Source organism: Callionymus lyra, chromosome 6, assembly GCF_982586985.1.
Source record: "Callionymus lyra chromosome 6, fCalLyr1.hap1.1, whole genome shotgun sequence".
NCBI classification, from domain to species: domain Eukaryota; kingdom Metazoa; phylum Chordata; class Actinopteri; order Syngnathiformes; family Callionymidae; genus Callionymus; species Callionymus lyra.
This window is the reverse complement of record NC_141823.1, coordinates 20,247,061-20,266,052: the sequence shown is the minus strand read 5'-3', so window position 1 is coordinate 20,266,052 and position 18,992 is coordinate 20,247,061. Positions and strand designations below refer to the sequence as shown.

Genomic DNA, 18,992 nt, shown 5'->3' with positions numbered 1-18,992 from the left:
TTTAACATAAAAATATGTCATATATCATTGTCAGATCAGAGACGATTTAACATTCATTGTCAGTGTTGTAAGAACAGACATGAATGTTAAGAGGTATTGTGGAATACAGGGTAATAAATGCATGAAATAAATTTAAATAAAATACAATATAATGACTTGAGCTAATCAAATGTTAAATGTATATGTATAAAAATTGAGGCAAAATTTAAATAGTTAAATTTTGCCTCAATATGTTTTCTTGCAAAGATCTTCCATTAGAGTAGATCAGTGATTCAGGAGAGACTCAAAGTAAAACTTCTGGTTTAATTTTTCAGGATCTTTCCTGGATGCCTCCATTCGGAAGGTGTTCTGGGTAGGTTCCACTGGGAAGGAACCTCGGGTCAGACCCAGGACATTACAGGACACAACTCTCCAAGAAGAGCTCGATGAGGTTTCAGGAGAGAAATCCTCGCGACCCAACTCTGGATCCAAACATCTAAGTGACTTCATAGTCAGGAGAATTGTACTCAACATTGATCAGTTTCAATCACCGGCGCTCATGAGGTAGAATCCTGCTCACATTTTCATATTCAAATGAACATTTCCATGAGAGAAACTCAATCTTCATCAAATCCACAGACAGTGAGTGTCTGTTTACCTCCAGCTGGATCATCTGGACGCAGACGTCTCTTTCATTCGCTCAAGCAATGGTCCTACAAATGGAGTCTCGACCTGGGATCTTCAACATCAGCAAGGGGTCCGGGGGTCACTGTGAAGGGGCGATGATGGGTACCATGGTCTGGGCCTCCTTCTCCTGTCTCTTCTCTCTGTTGGGATGTCCAGCGTGTGTTGCTGTTCTCTGGACCCTCTGGCAGAGACACACAGCAGGAACCAGCTTCACCCCGAATGGGGTCTTCATGCTCAACCTGACCGTCATGGATCTGGTTTTCTTGTTCTTCCTTCCGTTCGGCATGTCCAACCTTCTTCTCTGGAAGTTCAGCGTCCTTCAGAAGACCCTTAACTTCCTCTTCGCCCTGAATCTGGCTGGACGGCCTCTGTTGACGGCTTGCATCTGCCTGGACTGTTACCTGGCCGTCGTCCATCCCGTCTTTTATCGCACCAACAAGAGTCTGGGACCTCGACTGCTCATGGCAGCAGGAGTTTGGACCGCGACTCTGGTCCAGGGAGCCCTGTCGGTGGTCTTCCAGGAGCTGAACCACAGTGCCCGGGCCATGTCCGTGTACGTCATCGCTCTGCCCGTCATCCTCTTCTGCGACTCGGCCATCCTGTGGGCTCTGAAGCGCTCCAGGCGTGACGGCGGAGACCTCCATCCCACCAAGAAGAAAGCTCTTCAGATCATCACCAACAGCATGTTGATGACCGTCATCTCCTACGTCCCCCCGGTGCTGGCCTATGTCATAGGCGATTACACGGTGAAGGATGAAAGAGTGTATGAGTGCTCTTTGGCTCTTCCAGTTCTTATCATGCCAGCAGCTGGCAGTGTCATCATGCCTGTCCTTCACCTGAGGGACCTGGGCCGCCTGGACAGATGCTGTGGGTCAGAGTAGAGATACAATGTGTGGAGACTTCTATGGAGGTATATGAGTGTCAGAATATTAAGTTGAATTTAACATTTCAAATGTTGAAACTTCTTAATTTATTGAACCCTTGTTTTGTCACTGAGTCAAAGTGACCCGAGGTCTGAAAACAAATGTGTTTGAGGTATCCCTTGTGGATATAGGTGAACAACCTCCCTGGCTTTAATAAATACATGTGCAGTGGTGGAGGTCGTTCACCTTGACCCAGAGACAAATGTATTTAAGAAAATGTATTTTTATAGGAATAAGAATATCCTATATCTGTAAAAAGAAATCTCTAATTTTTAATTTTCTAATAAAACAAACTCAACTTTTCAAAATAGGTGTAAAATCTGAAATGTTGTTATGGCACTGGTATACTTCCATATGCCTCCCTCTTTAATCTGAGTTTCTATTACAACATTAATCAATTATTCTCTTAGAAAAGGAAACTCCTGCATGAATCCTTGTGAATCCTACTGTGGATATACTACGTTTATATGTTCTCCCTGTGATGGAGGTTTCCTCCGGGAACCTCGGCGCCCTTACCCTTCCAAAGACATACAGAGTTTAACTCATGTGTCCAAATTTTCCGATGGTGTTTGTCGTTCATATAATCTACAAATGTAAACACGTTTATTTTGTGTCTTTGTCTCTTTTAAGTCTTATTGAAATGTGTAATAACAATAAACCTTAATTCTAAGCATAACCTGCAGAGCTTTGTCCAAACTGATGTGTGAATGTAAAAAACATCAGAAAATAAATCAGGTTCTCTTGGATGCAGTCGTTTGTTTCAACACTAGGAGGGAGTGTAGGCTTTATCTCCAGTTGTCGATGATGCGCACACTGTAACTCTGGAAATTGTATCACTTTTATTAATCACACTACAGGAATAAGATGAAGCAGAAAGATTGTATTTTAGCATTGGACCGATGGCATTTTTTGGCTGACCCCATAAATACAATAAGGTGTTTTATAAAAAAAATATCTTAATCGTAAATCTGTGTGCACTGCTTAAAATGAAGCCATCGAGACATTAAAGTTTATTTATTATTTAATCCTCAACCTCACATCACAACATGTATACGAGAAATAAACCAATAGTTTTCGATTAATCTTAATTAAACATATTTTTATGAATATATATTAGAGCAAATATAATTCAAACAAGTAGTCGAGAGCATTCTTTTCACAGATTAGATTAAATAAAATAAACACTTCAGTTAATGAAGTTAAAATATATCTTAGGGTAAATAAAGCATTTGATACACGGCAAGACAGGACAGATGTGAATATTTGAAGAGACAATTGAGGACAGTTGAAAATGTTTACAATAACTTGTCCTCTAAAATAAGCAATAAGTGTATACAAAGAAATGCTCTTTGTAGTCATAAAGCGACATCTTGAGGATGAAAATAAAAACATCACTGTCGAGGTCTCTTGAAACAACGGAGTTTGCCAAAACTGCACAGCCAGAGCACGGGCATGATGGCGGAGCTCATGGTGAATAAAGACGGTGACATATATCCAATAGTGCATGTAATTGTATAAGAATCTTGGATGAGTGGTGGTGCAACAATTGTTAGGATCCCTGGAGGGATGTAGGAGAGGGCGGAGACCACCAGACTGATGACCACGGTGTGAATGGCTCTCTTCTTCTGCGGATGGATTCCTCTCTTTCCACTCTCCGACTCCAGCAGCGTGAAGACGATGAAGTAGTCGCAGATGAAGATGGTCACGGTGACGCCGAGAAAAATACCACCGGTCACTGCAGATGCAAAAAAGTGCAAATAGAGATAGAAGAAGGCTCCATAGACAAGAGTCACCATCCAGACAACAGTCACCAAGAAGATCCTGGGCGTCAGACTCTTCCTTTGGCTGTAGGTGACGGGATGGACCACGGCTACGTAGCAGTCCAGGCAGATGCACGCCATCAGGAGAGGCCTTCCCGTCACGCTGAGGGCGTAAACGCTGTTCCAGAGAATTTCCAAGGTAAAGGAAAACTCAAGGAAGTGGTTAAAAAAACCTATTGGGACAATGACAAAGAAGAAGAAGTCCATGATGGAGAGGTTCAGAACGTAATAATCATTTGTCGTGAGAGCTCCTCTTCTGAATCGGTTGATCAACACCCATAGGACGAAGGAAGACGCCGGTAACCCAGCAGCGAAGGAAACCACCGTTGTAATGACCCACATGTATTTGTAGGCCATGTATTCTGGACACCTGTACATTTCAAATCCATAGTGAGACGAGAGGTTGTCGTGTCGGTCCTGATGCTGCATGGCTGGAGCTGTAGTGGTGCTTTAGACAGCGTGGAGCTGCTCTAGAGCCAGAGAACCGTGGCTTCCCTTTTCTCTCTGTGGCGGGAATCAATCGCGATCTTGTCATTTGCATGCAGAAGATGGAAAAACACGTCAATCATTCACGCCATACATCCAAGTCCAGGCACGTACAACATAAACATCTCTCCGACCAATATTTTCATTTTCACAGCCACATACCAGTGCTTCATGAACCATAATACTCAAGTCAGTAAACTCACTTTGTTGAATAAGAAATACAACCAGATTTACACTGTTTGATGGAATTGTTGTGAACTCATTTTCAAGATATTTTAGAAAGAGATAGAGTCAAGTCACTTTTATTTTGGTGGTGGTCTGTACTGTAGTGTGATCTGGACTATGAAGGTTTGAAAGGTGTTATCATTCACGTGTGGTTCAGCTAAGAAGTAACTAAAACAGGAAAAACATAATAGATGCAACTGTAAGAGCTTTGAAAACTGAGGTTTCTATGGTGTTGTGTTGAACAAACTGACCGAACACTTCATACGCTTGAATCAGGAGGGAAGTTGTTGATTCAATTTTGCTTTCATAATCACGTGAAACTCCTTGGCAGGGGTATACATTGTAGAATGAAAAGCGATGGATGAAGACCGCTGTGTTGGTTAAGCTTTTATTTATTGTATTTACAATGGATCGAACACAATCTTCACAAAACCTCATTGGAAACTAATGATAATATCTGCTGATTGTATTGTGAGAAGACAAATACATCACTTTCTATTACACAGTACAGCACATCAACATTATCTTTATATTTTTATCTGTTCCAACAAATAAATAAATATAAATCACCAGGAAACGCAATAGCAAACCGAACCAAAACAATACAACAAAAATATGCATGTCATATATTTGTCTATTTGACATTATAGTTTTAGAACAAAAACGAACTGTATATAAGTTTTTTACATTTACATTCCTGTAAAAGTAGATCTTCTTCCACGTTCCAGACCCTCACTTTCTATCTGTCTTGAGGTGAGTGGTGCAGATATAATAACCGATCCAGAGCGTGGGCATCAACGTGGAGCCCAGAGTGAAGGAAGTCACCGTCAGAAAATTAAGCATGCAGGAAGTCACATGATTATCTCGGAGCAAACGCTGTTGGGTCGCAGAAATGACCAGAGGAGGGATGAAGGAGACGATGGAGATCAGCAGGCTGTTCACCACCGTGCGAACGGCTTTCCACTTCTGCTTCCGGAGACTCTTCGTCCCGCGCATGGACTTGAGCAGTTGGAAGATGAGGAACGAGTCGGCGCTGAGGATGACCAGTGTCGCTATGAGCAGGGTTGCATTTCGGAAACGGTGAGAGGACTCGCCAAAGGTCACGTGAAAGGTGACCATGCTAGCCAGCATCATGAGCCACACGACGCTCACCGAGACGATCCTGGGGGTCAGACTCTTCGCGCGACTGTAGGCGATGGGATAGAGAATGGCCATGACGCAGTCGAGGCAGATGCCCACCATGAGCAGAGGCTTCCCGGTCATGCTGAGGGTGAAGCCCATGGTCCAGAACACCTCCAGTGTCCACTTGTGAAAGAACAAGCGGTTGAACAATCCCGGGAGAAGGACTAGGAAGAATAAAGAATCCATGATGGCGAGGTTGAAAATAAAGAGGTCTTTCGGAGTCAGAATTGTTCCTCTTCTCAGAGTGTTGACGTACAGGAGGATGATAGAAAAAGTCGCCGTGGCACCGACGGCGAAGAGAACGACGGATGAACTGGACCACAGGTACACTATGACGGTTTGGTTCTGGCATATTTGTAGATTGAATCCGTCCACGGTCGACTGGTTGACGTGTGAGTCCAGCATATTGCAGCTGGCGAGTTGATGAACGGTTGTGCCGTCGATCTGAGGTGAGGAATTAATCCTATTCTTGACATTTGCATGGACCGACCACACACAAGCACATTAAACAATAGACGTGACACCACTCAAAAGCCGCAACAACAGGCGTGTCAAACCCAAACCTACAGTCGCCCAAAATGTAAAACCAACATCCATGGTGATTCAAAAAACAGAACCAAGTTTTAAAAAAAATATGAAAAATCAAATAAAGAAACAATAAAGAAAGAAAAGAAACGCCTCTTTCTTTATACACGTTTCTGTAAATTGAACAATTCTCTTTTTTACAGGCTGAAAATCAATTTGTAACAACAAAAATGAACACATTGAATTGATACAATAACAGATGTGCAACCATTCAGGCCCAAGGGCTCGCAAGAAAAAGTGCTCAAAGCGACTTTAATCGCAGTAAAGTTAGCTACAAACTGATATAAACTGTGTTCCAGCAAGATAGCTGGCTGGTTGACCGTGTTTTATTTTGAAAATCCACTGGATGTACTTTACTTGTAACATTGATTTTCTCTCTGAAGGATTGAATATGCATCGACATGACGTAAATATAAAAATGTAAAACCATATTTTAGTTGTGGGGCATTTTTTTGAGTGACAAATGCAATGACCCTCTGAGGGCAGGAGTTTGACACCTCTATGCAATACAGAAGCCCTGAGCGAAGTGAAGCCTGGGGGCCATGGACGGCACTTCTACTGTTGTTATGTGGCCCTCATGAGGGTCAAGATCATTTAGAAACGAACACTTTTATTCTATGATTCATTACTAGTCTCTAATTATGACTGTAGAGTTTTTATTTTAGGACTTTCGGCAGACCCTCACTATTGTTTTGTATGTGTTGCCTTCCTTTTGTTCAACTATGATGTGAGCTGCTGCCTCTCCTGGCCAGGTCGCGATCTTGATCTCAACGGGTCTTTTTATCCGGTTAAATAAAGGTTAAATGTAAATAAAGGAAAAATGTGTGGATGTCACTGTGAGTTTTGACACTTACTTATTGCACTGACTTAAATCTTACTTCAATACTTATAGTAAAAGTTCACCTAACATTTACATTTTACTCATTTTTTACTCACCATCATGTCGACCAAGGGTTGGGATTATTTTCAGAGGAATTTGTAGCTTTTTTGAGGATTAGACAGTAGTGCATGTTCATGCAAAAGCGAAGCAGACTTTTCTTCGTCCAACAAAACCCATCATTTCAGGAAAACCAATATTTGAAAACAGATAACAGTGAACTATTTCCATTTCGCATAATATATCAATGGAGTTTCTCATGTAAATATTTCAATGAAAAGAGAGTTTTGTACAAACGGACACATACTGGGTACAAAAAAGGTTTAAGATCAACTTAAGAGACACTTAAATTAAAACATTAGTTGCACTTTTACATACAATACAGCAGACTGATGATCCTGGAAATCGATATCAATGCAAATGTTAACATTTGCAATCCCAGTGAAGTGGAAAACCAGCATTCATAACATTGAGTGACAGCTGAGTAAACAGCTGCCGTCCTCAGCTGCTCAAGATACAAACACTGCGGTGATGTGCAAATAGATGTTATTCTCGAGTACATTACAAATGTACATTTACATGTCATGTTTGGACACCTGTCTCTTCTTAAATGACTTGTTTAGACATTGTTTGATAAATAAAGCCATTTAATTAATAAAGAAAAGTGTGATTAGATAATGGATCTATTTCAATGAGATTATTATTAGTGCTATAGTAATAATAATATTTCCTCCTTCCAACTGGGTCATTCTGACCTCCTTGTTTACGTAAAAACATTTCCCTGCTTAAATCAGATGAATCAATGAACATTGATGTGTGTCTATGGCTCTGTTTAGCAGTGGACCACCAGCCTCTAATCTGGAACATTCCAAAACAGCTGCAGGCCATTCTGGAAGCTATACGGGCGAGTGTATATATAGAGCTGAGGGTTGATCAATGTCTGGTGGATTTCCACCACTCTCTCTGCAACTTAGGTTTTCAACCACACACTCAATGTGTGACGTTTGACAACAGCTAACAACTGGATATTGGTGAAATGATCCGGGCATGTGTTGAGATGTTTTTTGTTATAAATAAAAAGGTACTTAAGTTAACTTAAGTTTAAAAATAAGTGGGAAATGATGCATAAAAATCAGCGATTTATTATTATTTTTGCAAATGGTTTTAAAATGTGAAGAACAATGAAGTCTAACTTCGACAGGTTGTTAACATTGATTTGCATTAAGTGATTTTATTATCTTATGTGATCATTATTCCTCTTTTTACTGGTAAATAGTCACGAAAGGCACTTTTAAATAAAAATCATTATAATCATCTTTGGATCTCATTCTACACCTACACTGTCCTCTCTAACGTAAAGATAATTTCTGTGGTGGTTCAATGACAAAAAGATCAAGATCACGACAATATTTAGTTACAGGTTTTACTCCTGGACGCTCGAGATAATGTACCTTCTTGAAAGAGCAGCTGGTTGAATTTCACTTATGTCACAGAAAGAATCTGACGTACTTTTCCACAACAGACAACGTTTATAAAACAGATGATGTTTCATGAGTCATTTATTACTTTTAAAATACTGAATGAGGCCTCATTGAATGAGCATTTTAGTGGCCTTCGACAACACTGTATCATAAAATCGAGATGTTTCAAGAATCTAAAGCGTTGCTGAGTAATGATGTAAACCATCTACTGGCAGTTGGAGTTATGCTTCTACTTTAATATTAACCTAGATAATTGTATTTTCTCCATACTTCCATTGAAATCCCTTTTATTGTGGAGAGTGCAGGCTATTCAACTACCCATGTAGACAAGCTTTTTTTTTATTAAGAAAACATTGAAACCTTTGACAACTATTAACTAGACACTAGCAAAATTTAGAAACTAAATGGGTAGTTAAGCTGACATCGGAGTCGCCTATTTAAACCTAGATCCGGGTGGAAAGATACACAAACCAGTCAACAAAACAAAGGATTCTTCACCTCATTACTTTTATCTGGGTAGAAAAGCAAAGATACTGATACAATTAGAAAAGGAAAAAAACATTTCATTGCAGCTACATTGAGTTTTAATACATCAAACTCACAACAGTTTATAAAATGTTACGAGTTCTGTCGACCTCCTGCCCAAGCGTTCCTCAGAGGACTTTCAGCACAGGATCTGAAAGGTGTTTCTGGATCTCATCTGATCCTGGAGAAGTGTCCAAGTTCCCGGGTAGAGAAGGGTACCGGAGGTTAACATGCAATCTCTGATTTGCCATGTGGGACCTCCGAGGCGGATCTTGGGTTAATCCTGAATGAGATTCAGTTCCAGGGTTCGGTGTCAAGAACATGGTGTCAGCTGACGCTCCAGTCACGTTGATGTCACTGGACATAGATTCCTGGGGAGACAGGTTCAAATGAAGCACACAAATTGCAATAAAGCAACTGTGTCCAACCATATAACATACCAGAGTTGGTGCCTGGATATTTGGCTGCACTGGGTCGAGGGGGTACATGGGGTGCAGCACTCCTTGCTCAGGTGAGTACAGGGCGCAGGGGTCAGGAGGTAGAGCACTAGAGGATACAGAACTGTATGCTGGGGGAACTGCAGCCATCTGTCTCTGCAGTAGCTGGAGAATAACATTGATGTCTGCCGTCATCCGAGTTTCCAGTCTGTGGAACACGTTTAAAACACCAAACACTCATCAGCAGGTTTCAAGCGCTTCTCTGCCCTGTGCTGTACGACATTGTTCGTCTTGTGTCACCTGTTCAGCTGTGAGTGTAGAACTTCAAGTCGGGACTCCAGCTCATTGGGTCGCTCTTCCCTGAATGGCGGTGAGTGGTACGATGCGCGAACAGAAGAGGATCTCCAGGCATGGCTTGTAACATGTGGTGATCGCTCGCCAGACCAATAGTGATACATTCCGGGCACATTTAAAGATGCCTCTGCAGAGGATGAGAAGAAAAAGTAGTTGCTTTGCCTCGGAAGCACAACAAAAAATAAGCGACCAGATCATCATAGTTATACAGAAGGCGCTTCACCTTGGTGGCCTGGATCAATCGTGGCGCCCCCGCCCTCTTTAGATCCTCTCGTCGGGATACAGTGGACATCATCGAGGTCTCGGCTGACATCGCCCTGAGAGAACTGCTTTGCTTTGGCGTTGGGAGTGAAATCCTTGCCCGACTCTTCACTCGATTGGGAACTCTGTGTTCCACAACTGCAGCAATCTTCCCAGTGGCTCTGGGAACATAAGTGACTACCCCGGCATGTCTGGAGGGGGTAGGAGTCCTCGTGGTCCATTCCATCTATGAATGAAAACATATTGGATTAATTGAGATCTGAACGCTTTTTCTTCAATGACTGGTTATTCCTATTCTTTACAGACTACTCTATATAATATCATAACACAATGTTCTGGGATGTGAAGCTTACGTCAAAAAATGTTATCTGGATGTAATTCAACTGATGTGAGACCCAAAAACCGTACGACTGGTGGAAACACAATACAACAGAGTAGTGTCGAGCCAAATAAAGTGGAGTCTATACTAGTAGGGATGGAACTGTGTAGTAGAGAAGCTCCACTATATGGGCTACCTACTTACACTCAGGATCAGCTGATATCGTATAAATACTGAGGTAAGGCCCAACAGGAACTTGGATGCAAGCTAAACACGGGACAATTTTGTTTCTTCAGTCGTGCACCGATAAAAACAAGTTTGTCTGAGGCCCCCCAATGAGTTCAGCTCCACTTTTACTCATCAACCGGAAATGAGTAAATCAATACGATTTTGGTCAAAGTGAGACACCTCACCAGGTCTTATTCTGCAGTCCAAGGTATGGTTTCTGTGTCTGGCATTGTGTTGGCACTCAAAGTCATCACCAGAGTCATCAGTCATCATTGCTGGCACCTGATCAGCCTACAGAAGGAAAACAACTTTTGTCAAACAAACCGTCATCCATTTCAAATGTCAGTAAATCTTTGCTAAACTTAGTACGAGATATTTACTTCAGTTTCACTCCAGCTCACGTCTCTGAGGTCATACGTTATCTCCAGATTCCTCCAAAAGTTGTCCGCAAAAGCGGGATAGATGTCCAGCACCTCCAGAAGGTCATCTCTGGGGATGCGATGGAGATCACAGTAGGTGATGGTGCGTACATCTGAGTTTGACTTCCCCGGTTCATCGTAGAGGTGGATGAACTCACCAAAGATGTCGTTCCTTTCTGCAAAGAAAGAACTTCAAATGAAACGTGCTCTATGATCCAGGATTCCAATGGGATGGACTTTTTATCGACGTCTCACCTAATATGGCGACGACCACGTCGTCTCGTATGACATGGATGGATCCACGCGCGATGAAGAACATAGACTCTAAGAAGTCCCCGTAATGGATCAGAGTATCTCCCGGTGGAGCGTGAACAGTCTTGAACCTCATCGCTATCGCTCGCAGACAGGCCTGACTTCCTCCGCGGAAAGCCTTGCAGTTCTCTAAGAGAGACCGGTTCAGGTGCAGGGAGATGTCCCCCTGCAGGGACTCTGGAAATCCCTTCAGCACCTGAAGACAGACACATCATAACCATCAGATATGTGGTAAAGTGTGAAGCATTCTCGAGGACTTACACCATTCATGTCAATGCCGTTGGTGTAGGACCAGGCATGTTGGAAGTATTCCTCAAGCCTCTGGCGGAGGCCTCCTGGGATCTGATGGAAACGTATGAATTCTTTGACGCGCAGCATCTGGGTGTGGTAGCGTGTGGTACCGGAGTAGAGACGCTGGATGATGGCGGACACGTTCCCAAATATGCTGGCATACATTAGAGCTGGAAACGGAGTGTATTCAAAGTAAATAAGAATCACAGATATTGACTCCATCAAAATGTCTTTCTACTCACATCCGATGACCATGACACAAATGGAGAAGATCTTCTCAGAGTTGGTGTTTGGAGACACATTTCCGAACCCCACGCTTGTCAGGCTGCTCAGTGTAAAGTACAGAGCTGTGACGTATTTGTCTTTGACCGATGGTCCCGTAGATGAGTCGCTATCGTTGTATGCTTTGCCAAGTTGTTCGGCCAAATTATCCAACCAACCGGTCTCCGTGTACGGACGCTCCACAAAACCAATGGCATACCAGATGCAGGCTAGCCAATGCGCTATGAGCACAAACGTGCACATGAGCAGGAAAAGGACTGCGGCGCCATACTCGGAGTACCTGTCCAGTTTCCTTGCCACACGGACGAGTCGCAGCAGGCGGGCGGTTTTCAACAAGCTTGTCAATGTGGCCATCTTCAGGGAAAAGAAGGTGAAAGGTAGAGGTCATGAAACTGAAACAAACATCCTTATATTTTGTGACACCATTGTGTAGCTCACCTCATCAGAACCAGATCTGAAAATCAGAAGGTCAAAGGGGATTGCTGCAAACAGGTCGATGGGGAACCAGCCCTTGATGTAATGCTTGGCAATCCGACTTGGCTGCGTGACAACCTCATCATTGTGGTCCACGTAGGTGGTGCGGAGGTTGATGAGAATATCCACGATGAACAACACGTCCACCATGAGGTCCGCCACGTTCAAAGGGTGGCATGTGTAGCCACAGCTTCTCTGGCGAGCGCTCCCGTGTTCATCCAAGAGGAAAGTAGCCGAATAAGGAGTGAAAACGGCCGTGTAGAGAACCAAGAGCAGAATAATCCAGTCCCAAAAAGCCTTGAAAGGGCTGTAGTGAAGTAAAATCCACCATTTTGTTTCAGGCACCTGAAGCTTGTACTCAGGAAGGACATCAGACTCCAAAGAAAGAACCTAAACATGAAGAGTGCATCGGATTAAGAGTCTTCAGTAGTTACCAATGAAAGTGTCATTATTGTAACTAGCTATCAACCCATCGCTCGAATTCAAAAGGTCATCGGAAAAATAATTTTCTACAGACCTTTCTAGAGGACATGCTGCTGAGGTCCTGGTCCATCAGAGCCATGTTATCTTACACCCTTCGGTTGGGGACGGGTCCGTGATACTGACCTTGCAAAGTGACTGTGGGAATGTGTGACGTCGGATAATTAGCTGGCTGACGCAGTGACCCATCATGCAACAGTCCCTCACCAGCTTCAGCGCTTGACAGCGGAATTATCTCTGACCCTCAACTAGACATTTGAACAGGTCTATAGAACTTAGAATTCATGTCATTGGTCGAGACAGTTGAAGTTTGCAACTTCATGTCCATACTCTTCTACATGCAGGTTTATGGAGGCAGTAAGAGACATAACACCAGCTATGTGTCTCAACAATACATTCCAATCTAGTCCGGCTGCTGCACTGCACCTGTCTCGCAGCCCCTACTCTCCTACCTGTGTGACCTTCTCTGTGACGTTCTGAGAGCAGTCCTTCACCTTGGAGGGACTGAGAAGCTCCATCCTCGGAGACTGAGGTGATATGGCTTCCAGGACCCTGCTGGCATGTCCTCCGAACTTCTTCAGGTCTGAATCCGACATGGGGCGCCTCCGGATCTGTAACCAATTGTTTTCTGCGATTAAGAATAGTTCTTAAGTCCTTTTTAGGCAGAGTTTGTATGTGTCTTCTTATTCTATTGTGTGAAAGTGTAAATAGGAGTAAAAGGGAGGATGAACCATCAGTCCTTATATAAGTATTAAAGGCAAAATGTATCTCTACAGCTGGAGATTTAAAAACAAGAAAATCTTTCACCACAAGACGCTGTTTTTTTGTCCTCAAAGCACGAACATCCGTTCACTTTCAACAAATCTTCCCAGATGTTGATTGTTGATAATCATAATATATGTATAATTTCCTAAAAAATGCCCTAGGAAACTGCATCGTGGGTTCGATCAAGCATGTACAGTTTAACCAATGAGGTTTCAGCTTAAACAAGCAACATCTGAAGACTCCTGATTGCGTTAAAAGAAATAAGAAACAAGGGATTGATGAGTGAATCGGTTACTTATATTTAAACCATTGCGTGATTTTAATTATTCATTCAAATCAAACTGACCTTTGTACATAACAATCATCACTTTTTCATTTCTGCTATCATTTCCCAAAATGCACGTCAAAAGGAAAATAAATCCACTGATCTTAGGTCGCTTCCGTTCAGCGCACGTAGTGAGTAAGAGAAGTACTTTTTTGAAATACGTTAAGGACAAGATAGTTTGCCACATAGATTCAAAGGTACATACCAGATGTAAAAGCAGGAGATTCCTCTCTGATGAGCAGGAAGCCAAGACTCAATCCTCCATTCCTTCTCTACGCTGCGTTCATGTCTGCACGAGCCGCTTCACCAGTTAGAATGAAGAAGATTCAGACACACTGGCACACGGCTTGCATGTTTGGACACAGCGTTACCAACACTGGAGTTAATCAATGGCATGTTATAGCTGAGGGCAGCAGAATCAATCCTGACCATTGATAAACAGAAAATTGGCTGAAGGCCATTTCACTTCATTGTAACAAACTATGGTTACTAATGTCGGGTTTAGAACTTATTCTGAGGAAAATTTCAAACACAGCTCTTTCTTCAAGTGTTTTTAACACACTGTTGTCACAATAAAAACAACATTATAAACTGTTAGCTGCTCGATACATGACATGCATCAATGTAATACTATTGACCACAATGCTGTCACCAGAGTCATACGACAGGAAAGTGACCCTTGTTGACATTGGTTGGCAAAAAAGACCTTCAGCTGTAACCTTCAGCCAGACATACTGTTCACATGTGAAGCTGAGGATTTAAACGTCACAGTGGTGGCTCGACTGATACGTAGAATTTCGGCATGTTTTCAAAGACCATAAAGGTTCAGGTCTATAGTTATTCCGCCATAGATCATTGTCAACGACAACCAGGAGAGGTTAATGGTTTCAGGTGTTTTGCTCTTTTAACAAATCTGATTTCATCCTTTTTACGAGGGAAAAACAACGAAACAAACTTTACAAATTTTGCGACATTGCAGTTTCCATGTTGCCACTTTAAGTTGCTAATGTATTGGGCTTTAATACCAAGGTTGGTCTAAAGTTCAACACAAGATAACCTTAATGAAGTTTATACCAAGTGACACATTTAAATTGTATACTTTAGCTTATATCTATTTAAGTAGTTGCATTTTTAATTACATTTTGAACAGTCATGACTCAAGAAGAAGAGCTCTCCAATTATTATTAACCATGTTCCCAATTTTGTCTGGATGACATGAAGGTTACACAAATATTTATCCTGTATCCTCATCAGACAAATGTGTTATCTGTTGGAATTCATCAGAAGACATTTTAAACAATATATTAGTGTTTTTGAAAACACTAAAACCCTAACGATGAGCGTTATATAAACAAAGCTGGGAGTGATTACAGCTGGAGGAGTAGTGAAGCCATTATTACGTTACAATGGACTCTGCTCTCGAAACCTCTCTTTCGCTGAGATTTCAGACGGGGGAGAACTTTAGTCATAACTTGAAAACATTCGGGAGAGTTGGGTTTCCATATTAGTCGCCCGTTTAGACATAATGATTAGGGTAGAGAGGAAGACATAATCAAATCTCCGAGGGTCTTTCCAGCTCTTCAGTGAATTGAAAGGTTTGTTCCACCATGAATTGACACCAGTCGTCCAGTGTTACAGGAGAAGATTATATCTTCCAATAATAAAATTGTAGGTTAAAGTGCCACAGTATAGAACTACAGGAGGACAAATTGAACAATATCTCAAACAACTATTTTGCACAATTTTAAAAACAGACACATTTTTAAAACTAGTAGGCCTAATGAGCTCCATGTAAAGACGATCAAGGAAATTTGTAATTGAGAGAACAATGAAAGAACACCGGTCTTGGCCAAGAACTTAACGAACAATCAAATGTATTACAATCACAGAAGATTCAGAGAACAATGTTTCCAAAACATTTTTATTATTTTCCAGTCGCCCGACACACTTTAAAGTTCATGCTGTTGCCATGACAACAGACTTAATGTCTTGAGTCTTTTGATAGTCCGTTAGAGGTCCCCTTGGATGTTGTCCCAGATCTGCACCACCACATCCAAGTTGTGGAGAGCTTCCACTAATGCTGCCACTGCCTCCAGCTGCTCTTGATCCAGCGGCAACAGGACACGAGGGATAAAGTTTAAACCTGCAAAGTTTACTTTCAGTCCATGTGACGCCAAAGATGTCCCCACCTTCGGCAGGTCTGCTTCGTCACAAATAAACTGGAGAGAGAAAGAAGCCACAACGAGTGTATTTTTCTAACGTTGTTCTAGCAACAGCATTGGCGAATGACAGGAAGACTCACCTCCAGGACAGGCTCCTCATCCTCTGTGGTCTCCTGGACATCCTCTGCTCCCACCTCGATGGCCAGCTCCAGTGCACGATCCATGGAGACATTCTCACGCTGCACCACCACGACGCCCTTTTTGTCAAAGTTGTGGCGGGCTCCCTCTGATATCGCCCCCCTGTGTGAGAGAATGGAATTACATTTAATTCATAATGAACTAAAATAAGGCACATGTGGGATGAAGAGTGAACCATCAGCAGTTTTATAAGACTCTTTATCCGCTTTGACATTTTATTTCTTTACAGCGCCATCAAGTGGCCAGTGTCAAATAGTACATGAAAGCCCAGACAGACTAAAATGCATGCAAGCAGGATAGAACTACTTTGACAGAGATGAAGCACTGACCCCTTAGATTTGAGCACTTGCTTGATATCTTGATTGGTGTAGTTCATGTTTTCAGTCAGAACTTGGATAAGAAGCAGACACCCGCCGTGTCCCCGGACCTCAAAAATGTACTTGGATGCAGGTTTAGCTTTTTCCTGTCAATGACAGATTTTCAATTAGTCCTTTTAATGATACAGAGAAAGTGAAGAAAAAAACAAACAAAAAAAAAAACTAAATATTGAATGGTTAAATTAAACATTGTAATTTTGTTGTAGAGCATTTCATTGTCATTTAAATAACCAAATGCAATAATTTACTGATTGAAAATATTTGTTTTTACAATTGGCAATTTTCAATATTAATTATGGCACACGGTGAAGTGGTTCACGGGATCACAACTTGTGACCTTTCAGTGTGCAGTTTGTATGTTCTCCCCATGTTGTGTGGGTTTACTCCGGGCACTTCAGTTTCCTCCCACAGTCCAAAAACATACAGAGGTAGATTGGGAACTTGGGGAAATTGTCCAAAGGTTTAATTCGGTATAAAACCGTTAGAATAGTGCCACCCAACAATACCATAAGAGTACCCAGCTTAACGTTGAGCCAATCATACGACACACAGACGTGACACATGACTAGGTAGAAGCAAACTATCAAGTGGCTTTGTACTCTTTGGAAGATTTCAATTATATTAATTCAAAGTTTCAAAATCTGAAATGAATTAGATTAATGGACAGTTTAGACTAGAAGTGTTGAAACTACAGCCAACAGACAGATTTGGGCCAATTATAAATGTTAATATCCAAGTCTAAAAATGTAGTGAACTGTGGCCCAGACACAATACCTAAATGTAGATATAGTGGAATACACAACTGATGCCAAAAGATTGTAAATGCTTATAGAATGTTATGTATAACTTACAAGCAGAATATTATATACGAAAAAGGATTTATCAAAATTCCTGCTTTCATGCATTAAAAAATTGATTAAATTAAAGTTGATGATTGACTTTAAGAAACAATATGATGCTTTCAATTGATCTGACAACTTTTCAAAAGATATAATACTAATACAGAACTTGAGTTTTTTATGGTTTTTGTGTGATATTCAAATCCCAAAGGTCGCCATTTAATTTTGTTAATTTAACGTCTGGCTTGTCGTGTAGTCATGTGAATTACAAGCTGAACCAAGATTTAACACCGACTTATAAATATTTACATCTAGGGATGAACGATTGGAGAAGCGGAGAGAGACGTAAAAAGATTAAAAATGCATAAAAAAGGACATTGAAAAAATAATCGCATAAATAATCGCAATTGTTTTTTGTTTTACAGTTATTTAAAGTTTCATTTCAATGTGTGCTTTATTTGTCTATATCTTAAGGATCACTTTATCTTAACAATCACAGAGAAATAAATGTTATTGTAATGGTAATAATTTATTGTATTCGAGCAGAAACCCATGAAAACAAAGACCTTTAAAAAAGAATTGCATATTAAATCTCAATATTGAGGAAAAATAATAGCAATTAGATTATTTTCCATAATCGTTCATCCCTTTAGAAATGAGGCAGTATATCATTTCTGGTAAGTAAGTGAGACGGTCTTTACATATTTGTCTGTACGTGGTTTGCTGGGGACAAAAAAAGTTTGCTTGGATGAGATTTTTGCTCTGATGGAAAAATTACAATGTTAGCAAACGTACAAACTTCTTCCTGTGAAACAAGTGTTGTTTGTTACAAAAAGTATTCACTCATTACTGAGTCTTATTTTAAGTTTTAGAGGTGAAACTCTTCGTTGACTGGTTAGGAAGTACGATGCAGGTTAAACAGCTGACCGAGATTGTATTTACAATAGATAGATAGATGGACAGATGGATAAACTTTATTAATCCCTCTAGAGTTCTTCTTCGGGAACTTGTGAGTCATTTAAAGTTTTAAAAAGAGTTTGGATCATTACGGAAAATGATAAATGACCCTGTGCTTGGATCAGCAGGAAAGCCGGACAATGACACTTATGGAAACATGGAAATTCACAGAGTTGTTGACCTACCGCGTTCTTTAAGATGACATCTACGGTGGCTTTGGGCACATTGTTGTCCTTGGCCCTCTGCAGCAGCTGAGCCAAGTTGAGATTTAACTCTGGGTTTGGTCCCCCTTCTGAAGACCCAGTAAAGGAGTGAGAAGGCTGCAGTGGAAGACACTCTCCAGCCATATGCTCACCTCTCACTGCGTGCTGGAGCAGCTTCGCCAGTCTATTGAACACCTTCGCTCTGGCTTCATCTTTGGGACCTTTGATGTGTTTCACCTTCGACCACTTGTTGTGTCCAGCGCACACCACAGGGCTCACCTGCAGACCCCTGACACAGGTGCTCCACGCAGTGAGGGTCCTCAGAGCCCGCAGGTTTCTCGCCACCAGCGCCATGACCTTCACACACAACCGGTGTCGGTCAGTGAGAGTGACGTGACACCATCACCGCCGTACCTCTTCATCTTCACAAACATGTTTCACTTTCAAAAACATTCAATATAACATAGTTAGTGGGATTTTTTTTACTCACGCTGCAGCCATACAGCTTTCTTTAGCACTTCCGGGATGTATGACGTCAC

The 18,992-nt window shown here is 41.6% G+C and overlaps 3 protein-coding genes across 4 annotated transcripts; 1 reads left to right on the top strand and 2 right to left on the bottom strand.

Moving 5' to 3' along the window:
- Window positions 1-686: 686 nt before the first annotated feature.
- On the top strand, window positions 687-1,547 carry LOC148077458 (hydroxycarboxylic acid receptor 2-like). Its single transcript, XM_087793210.1, has one exon. The coding sequence runs from the start codon at window positions 687-689 to the stop codon at window positions 1,545-1,547; it is 861 nt and encodes a 286-aa protein (XP_087649336.1).
- Window positions 1,548-8,898: 7,351 nt separating this feature from the next.
- Window positions 8,899-13,223, bottom strand: kcnh6b (potassium voltage-gated channel, subfamily H (eag-related), member 6b). The gene is made up of 10 exons (XM_087793197.1): window positions 13,080-13,223; window positions 12,112-12,537; window positions 11,634-12,027; window positions 11,362-11,561; window positions 11,044-11,296; window positions 10,771-10,964; window positions 10,555-10,660; window positions 9,785-10,048; window positions 9,508-9,688; window positions 8,899-9,415 (listed from the first exon to the last, which is right to left on the bottom strand). Exons 1-10 carry the CDS (start codon window positions 13,221-13,223, stop codon window positions 8,899-8,901), a joined length of 2,679 nt encoding a protein of 892 aa, XP_087649323.1.
- A 2,401-nt stretch (window positions 13,224-15,624) lies between these two features.
- On the bottom strand, window positions 15,625-18,992 carry taco1 (translational activator of mitochondrially encoded cytochrome c oxidase I). Of its 2 annotated transcripts, none has more exons than XM_087793282.1 (6): window positions 18,944-18,992; window positions 18,606-18,810; window positions 18,436-18,542; window positions 16,407-16,540; window positions 16,020-16,179; window positions 15,625-15,936 (listed from the first exon to the last, which is right to left on the bottom strand). In XM_087793282.1, exons 2-6 carry the CDS (start codon window positions 18,805-18,807, stop codon window positions 15,727-15,729), a joined length of 813 nt encoding a protein of 270 aa, XP_087649408.1. In that variant the 5' UTR covers window positions 18,808-18,810; window positions 18,944-18,992; the 3' UTR covers window positions 15,625-15,726. The 2 variants fall into 2 exon arrangements, with proteins under 2 accessions (XP_087649408.1, XP_087649407.1); XM_087793281.1 differs by having other exon boundaries at window positions 18,606-18,875; window positions 18,944-18,991.

Coding starts and splice junctions, on each gene's coding strand:
- LOC148077458 (XM_087793210.1), top strand. CDS start 687: ATGGTCCTACAAATGGAGTCTCGACCTGGGATCTTCAACATCAGCAAG.
- kcnh6b (XM_087793197.1), bottom strand. CDS start 13,223: ATGTCGGATTCAGACCTGAAGAAGTTCGGAGGACATGCCAGCAGGGTC. Junction 11,562..11,633: donor TTGTGTCATGGTCATCGGAT/GTGAGTAGAAAG, acceptor CTCCGTTTCCAG/CTCTAATGTATGCCAGCATA. Junction 9,416..9,507: donor CTACACTCACAGCTGAACAG/GTGACACAAGAC, acceptor CGTGTTCCACAG/ACTGGAAACTCGGATGACGG.
- taco1 (XM_087793282.1), bottom strand. CDS start 18,807: ATGGCGCTGGTGGCGAGAAACCTGCGGGCTCTGAGGACCCTCACTGCG. Junction 16,541..18,435: donor ATGTCATCTTAAAGAACGCG/GTAGGTCAACAA, acceptor TGTCATTGACAG/GAAAAAGCTAAACCTGCATC. Junction 16,180..16,406: donor CAAGTGCTCAAATCTAAGGG/GTCAGTGCTTCA, acceptor TCTCTCACACAG/GGGGGCGATATCAGAGGGAG.